At 43.2% G+C, this 6,493-nt stretch overlaps 1 protein-coding gene across 1 annotated transcript in view; it reads left to right on the forward strand.

Annotated features, from left to right (window-relative positions):
* MEI1 (meiosis inhibitor 1) overlaps positions 1-6,493 on the forward strand; it is a 98,465-nt gene that overhangs the window by 54,491 nt on the left and 37,481 nt on the right. Inside the window, exons 18-19 of the mRNA XM_008574472.1 lie at positions 416-513; positions 3,972-4,144. Of these exons, the coding sequence (XP_008572694.1) occupies positions 416-513; positions 3,972-4,144 (271 nt within the window). The remainder of the gene's footprint in view (positions 1-415; positions 514-3,971; positions 4,145-6,493) is intronic.

Below are 6,493 nucleotides of genomic sequence, written 5' to 3' on the forward strand. Positions count from 1 at the left end.
GCGCCCGTACCGGACCGGGACCGGCAACGGGATCACAACCCTCGGTGTTGCACCCGCACCTCGCTCAGCCAGTGAGCGGCTGGTCTGTATGTGGGATCCGAACCCTTGGTGGGAGCGCCGCCACGCTCCCAAGCGGCGCACTGTAGCAGTGTGCCACCGGGCCGGCCCCTGATTTATTTTTTTAAGTAAATTTTTAGTGAATGCCTATATGGGTGAAGTGCTTAAGTTGCAGCTGTGGGCAGTAGGTTCCATATTTACTTTTCGTAATCACCTCAGGACCTCTTCTACCATGGTCATGGTTAGAATTTCATTGGGCTGTGGCACAAAGCAGTGGTGTTCAGGCATATGGTAGGAATAATGTTGTTTGAGTCAAAGTAGCAATGTTTTTTCTTTTGTTCTCTCTTCTGCCTCTAAGTTACTCAGCTCTAAACCAGGTGTGTTCCAATTTCCTCTACAACATGTGCCTCAACCTCCTCTCATCTCTAGAGAAGACAGGACCACCTTCCCAAGAAGGTAAGATGCTGCAGTTTCACCACTCATGAGGTCTGTGGTGGTCTTTACAGTCTGGATGCCTTGCTGATTTGCTGGGTTGTGAGTCAGTACAGTAATGGAGTCTCGGGCTGGCTGGTTAGCTCAGTTGGTTAGAGCACAGCCTTGGGACACCGAGGTCTAAGGGTTCAGTTCCTGGTACTAGCCAGTTGCCAAAAAAAAAAAAAAATAATAATAATAATAATAATATCTCTTTGCCTTATTCCTCTTTGCCCAGAGGAGTCATGGAATGATGGAATTATAGGCAGATTCCTAAGCAGGTTAAATAATAGAATCAGAAAACAATGGAATCCAAGATTCCTGGCACCTTAGACTCTAAGAGTCGAGAAAGACCTTAAAGCTCATCAAGTCCATTTTCTTCCTCCCAACCATCTCTGCAGTATCCCCATACCAAGTCCCTTTCTGTCTGCTTGTTCACCTCTAGATTCCAGTGCTCACTATAGCTTGAATAGTCTGTTCCATTTCTTTGTTCATTCATTCAAGAAATATTTCTTGAGCATCTACTTTGTGCCAGACTCTATTCTGGGAGCTGGTGAAAGAGCTAGAGATACAAAGCCCTGCTTTCATGGAGTGAGAGAGGCAGGCAATAAACAAATAGATACAATGTCATGGACAGAGAGGGGCTGTGAAAAAAATAATACTGGGCAAAGGGATAGAGGGAGATGGAGGGGAGGCAATATGTGTTAGATAGTGTGGTCAAGGAAGGCTTCTGTAAGGAGGTGGCATTTGAGCAAAGATTTGAGTGAAGCGAAGGAGGGCCATGCAGGATCTAGGTGTTAGGTTCGGCGAGACAGAGAAAAGGGAGAGAGAGACCTGAGACAGATTCTATTTCAGCCAAAAAGCTTTATTTCACTAATGTGGAGGGGAGACTGAGCAGTTCCCCCAAACCAGGGAAAGCAGGGGTTTATAAGCCTTTGAGGGTTCTGGCAGAGTAATGGGCAATTTCATAATCAGTGGTATGCAAGGTGACACAGCCCTTGTAGCCTGCCAACACCTGGTCGGTTAGGGCATAGGCTTCTAATTAGTGTCGTTACTATATCAGTGCAAAGCGCTCCAGCCCAAAGCCAGCTACAGCAGCCCATAAGACGTTCCTTTGATGATAACGGTCATATTTACCCCTTCCCAGGGGAGGAATTTTGTTGCTCAGTTCCCGGAGCAGAGAAGGGAAAAGGGAGGGGGAGAGAAGGGAGGGGGGGAGTTGCTTAACTGGCTTTGCTGATGTTAAGCTAGCTATGAGGCCTAATGCTAGGCAGCAGGAACAGCAGGTGCAGGGCTGAGAGCTGATGTTTTTCTTTTTATTGAACATTCATTGAGCTTCTGTTTCATGCCAGGGAGGCCAAGTCTACTGTGGATACGGTGGTGATTACAATATGTTCTGTGCTCTAAGAGTTGCTCTATTTTAGAACTCTTCGCTGGTATAACATATAACTATTTAATCATTGTTTTATTTATTCACTCAACAAATATTATACCTTCTTTGTGGGTTAGACTTGGTGCTTGCTGTGTTTCCTCTTTTTGCATTTATGAAGATTCTGTGTCTTCTCCTCCCACTCCCTAAACCTCTCTTTCATCTTTCTCAGTGAGAGACAGAAGCCCAGGTGAGCATTTCCATTACTTCCAGGCTTGGCTCCTGGTTCTCTCACTACACTGGCCACTCCTCTCTGCATGGTGTCCAGCAGTCTACCTGTTCAGGCATGGCATGGCCTGCAGAGAGAATAGCACTACAGCTTCTTCTTTTTTTTTTTTTTTTCTTTTTGTCTTTTTTCGTGACTGGCAACGGGATCGCAACCCTCAGTGTCGCACCCGCACCGCGCTCAACCAGTGAGCGGACCGGTCTCTATATGGGATCCGAACCCTCGGTGGGAGCACCGCCGCGCTTCCAAGCACCGCACTCTACCGAGTGTGCCACCGGCCGGCCCAAGCACTACAGCTTCTGTTATGGTAGCGTATGACTGTTTGTCAGCCACATCACAGTGGCTTCTCATGCTCAGAGTTTTGGCTCCATTGCGGCTGGCAGCTCCCTTGCTTGTCAGAACAGAGGAGCCCCACACATTTGCTTCCATAGACACTGAAATCTTGTCAAATCTCAGAACGCCAGGAAGCACAGCAGACCTCACTTCTATGCAGACCGCTTCTTTCTTTTATGTATTGGGGGAAGGACAGGCAGACATGAGAGGCTTGAGGATATTTGTTTCATTGTTATCATATTGATCATAGTTTGCTTTGGTGGAAAAAGCCCTGAACTTGGAATTAGACGCGACCTGACTCTGCTACCAAACTGCTGTGGGATTTCCCCATCCTTACCCTCCATTTACCCAGGACTTGGCCCTGGGTCTGCTGCTTTGGCAGAATGAATTCTTTCCATTGACCTCCAACTTGGGTCCCTGCTTTTAGTCTCTCATCCTCCAGCCAGTCTCCACTCACTGCTGGAAGGATCTACCTGAAAACCAAGTCTTAACATCTTGACTTCCCTCGCCTTCAGCCATAGACCCCACACATTGGTCTGTATCAAATAGTAAATGGAGTTTTCTCTCATCTATGCTGAAATGTGGAAAATAAGGGTAATGTAGTGAATTTTCCATTAAGTTGACTTTATTCAAATTTTAAACTCTGAAGTCCTTTTCTTTCCAGTTCTTTTAAATACTCCTCTAAATACTCCTTCTTTTATGAAACAGAGGTTTCGTAAGAAATCTAGGAATCTCTGCCCTCAGGATAAAATCCAAATTCTTTAAGTAGCATTTGAGGTCTTTCACAGTCTAGCTGCAGATTACATCACAGTGTTCCGTAGCTCCTGACACTCCACATCTATTCACTGACCGCCCAGTCACACTGAACGGAAAAACGATGTGTCCTGTCGTGCCTTCAGGCCTCTGAACACCTTGCTTCCTGTAACTTGGATTCTCTTCCCTCCCTTCTCTGCCTGTTTTCTGTTCACCCTCCACAGTTACCTCCTCTTTGAGCTTGTACTTCCCTCTCCAGGTAGCCTGAGTCACTCCGCACTGGAGCCTGGCATTGATCACATGTCCTATAATTGCCTGTCTCATTATCTGTCTCATCCCAACAGCTTCCAGCTCCTAGCTCAGTTGGTTAGAGCCTTGTAACCAACAGCTTCCAGCTCCTGGAGGTAGGGCCTGGGTGTCACAGCCTGGCCTAGATTAGCCACTCAGTGAACATACTTGTATGTCAAATGAATGAATAAATGAGTGTAGCATTTTTGAGACATGTCTATGTCCTTCCACATGTTAACTTTAGTCTCTCCTGGTAGGTTGAAAGCTGCATAAAGGAAGAGGAACCTCTGATTTCTTCTATACTGCATGTACACTTGCTGCCCCATGCAGTTCTGTGCATGCAGGAGGTACTTGTATTATTACCTGCTCTCCTGTGTTCTTTGTGTGGCTTTCCCTTGCCTTTTCCTTCCCCAGAGCTCTCTACAGTGTCTGAGTTCCTGCACCATGGGCTGCCCCAGATAAGCAGCAGGGGTCCTGAAAGCCTTGCCTTTTTGTCTGATCGCCAGTATGTGGAGGGAGCTGCTCGCCAGAGACAGTTCTGCATCCTGCTCCTCTTCTACTTGGCCTACATCCACGAGGACAGGTCAGTGCTCAGAGCTGGTGGCTGGTGGTGGATCCTGGGACCCTCATCTGCAGGCCAGTTCAGTTCAATAAATATTCACAGAGGCATCCTCTCCAAGACAAGTGCTGGACACTGGGGACACAGGGTAAAGTGAGAAATGGGCTGTATTCCTGAGAGGCTTACATCTTGGAAGGGGATTAAGACAGGTCGGTAGACAGTGCTGAGAGACAAAGGCTAATGCTAATGAATGTCCTTTGGTATCTTGGAGGGTATTGTTTGTACACAGAAAAAAATTTCAGGGCTGACTAGTTAGGTCAGTTGGTTAGAGTGTGGTGCTGTTATACCAAGGTCAAGGATTCAGATCTCTGTACTGGCCAGTTGCCAAAAATAAAACCAAACCAAAGCAAGCAAAAACAAAACAAAAAGAACTTCAGTGGTTTACTTTGGTTTTAAGAATTACTATATAATTTATTAAAATTTTAAAATCAAAGGACCGTTCTTTCTTAACCTTTTTGAAAAAAATTTATTGAGGTAAAATTTACACAATATAAAATTAACCATTTTAGAGGGAATAATTCAATGGCATTTAGTACATTCACAATGTTGTGCAACTACCACCTCCATCTAGTTCCAAAACATTTCCATCACTCTAAAGTAAAACCTAATATCCATTAAGCAGTCACTCCCATTCCTCATTCCTTCCCTCCCCCAATTCCTGGCAACCAACAATCTGCATTCTGTCTGTGCGGATTCATCTGTTCTGAACATTTCATATAAATGGAATCATATAATGTTTGACCTTTTGTGTCTGGCTTCTTCCATTTAGCATAATGTTTTCCAGGTTGATCCAGTTAGCATAAAGGCTGTTCTGAACATTTCATATAAATGGAATCATACAATGTTTGACTTTTTGTGTCTGGCTTCTTCCATTTAGCATAATGTTTTCCAGGTTGATCCAGTTAGCATAAAGTTTGTAGCATGTATAAGTGCTTTATTTCTTTTTATGGCTGAATAGTATACCATTGCATGCATATATCACATTTTATTTATTCATGCGTCCATTGATGGACATTTGGGCTCTTTCTACCTTTTGGCTATTGTGAGTAGTGCTACTGTGAACATATATACACATGTATTTGAGTATTGTTCTCAATTATTTTTGGGTATATACCTAGGAGTAGTCTTGAGGGATTATATAGTAGCTCTATCTTTCATTTTTTGTAAACCATTTTACAGTCCCACCACCAATGTTTAAGGGTTCTGATTTCTCCACATCCTTGCGAACACTTGTTATTGTTGGCCTTTTTGACTGTAGCCATTCTTAGTGTGTACAAAGTGATTTTTGCATTATGGTTTTGATTTGTATTTCCCTAATGACTAATGATGTTGAGTATCTTTTCATGTGCTTATTGGCCATTTGTATGTCTTTTTTTGGAGAAATGTCTCCTCAGATTCGTTGATCATTTTTAACTGGGTTGTCTTGTTATTGTTGAGTTGTAAGAATTGTTTATATGTATATCTCTACTTTCATGCATTCAGCTTCCTTAGTTTCCACATATGAGTAAGAACATGTGGTATTTCTCTTTCTGTTCTTGACTTACTTCATTTAGCATAATGTCCTCCAAGCTTATTTATGTTGCTATGAATGACAGGATTTCATTTTTTTTATGGCTGTATAGTATTCTCTTGTGTAAATATAACACATTTTCTTTACCCATTCATCTGTTGAAGGACACTTCAGTTGGTTCCATATGTTGGCTATTGTGAATGATGCCACAGTGAACGTGGAAGTGCAGATATCTCTTCAACATACTGATTTCCTTTCCTTTGGATATATACTTGGTAGTGGGATTGTTGGATCGTATACGATGGTGTCTTTTGAAGCATAAAGGTTTTAAATTTTGGTTCTCTAATTTATCTATTTTTTTCTTTTGTCATTTGTGCTCTTGGTTTGTATCTAAGAAAACCATTTTCTGAACAAGGTCAGGAAGGTTTACTCCTATATTTTCCTTTACAGCTCTTCTCTTTTGCAATGTTAGCTCTTACATTTAGGTTTAGGTTTATGATCCATTTTGAGTTTATTTTTGTATATGGTGTGAGATAGGGGTCCAACTTCATCCTTTTGTATATGGCTATATGGTTGTTCTATAATCATTTGTTGAAAAGACAGTTTTCCCCCATTGAATTGTCTTGGTATCCTTGTTGAAAATCATCTGACCCATGTGATTTTTTTAGACTTTTTTCTTATTTAAAAAATACTTACTGTAGGGCCGGCCCGGTGGCGCACTGCGCTAGTGCGCTGTTTGGGAAGCACAGCGGTGCTCCCGCCGAGGGTTCGGATCCCACATACAGACCGGTTCCCGCTCACTGGCTG

The sequence above is a fragment of the Galeopterus variegatus genome, unplaced genomic scaffold (assembly GCF_000696425.1).
Source record: "Galeopterus variegatus unplaced genomic scaffold, G_variegatus-3.0.2 Scaffold55, whole genome shotgun sequence".
NCBI lineage: Eukaryota > Metazoa > Chordata > Mammalia > Dermoptera > Cynocephalidae > Galeopterus > Galeopterus variegatus.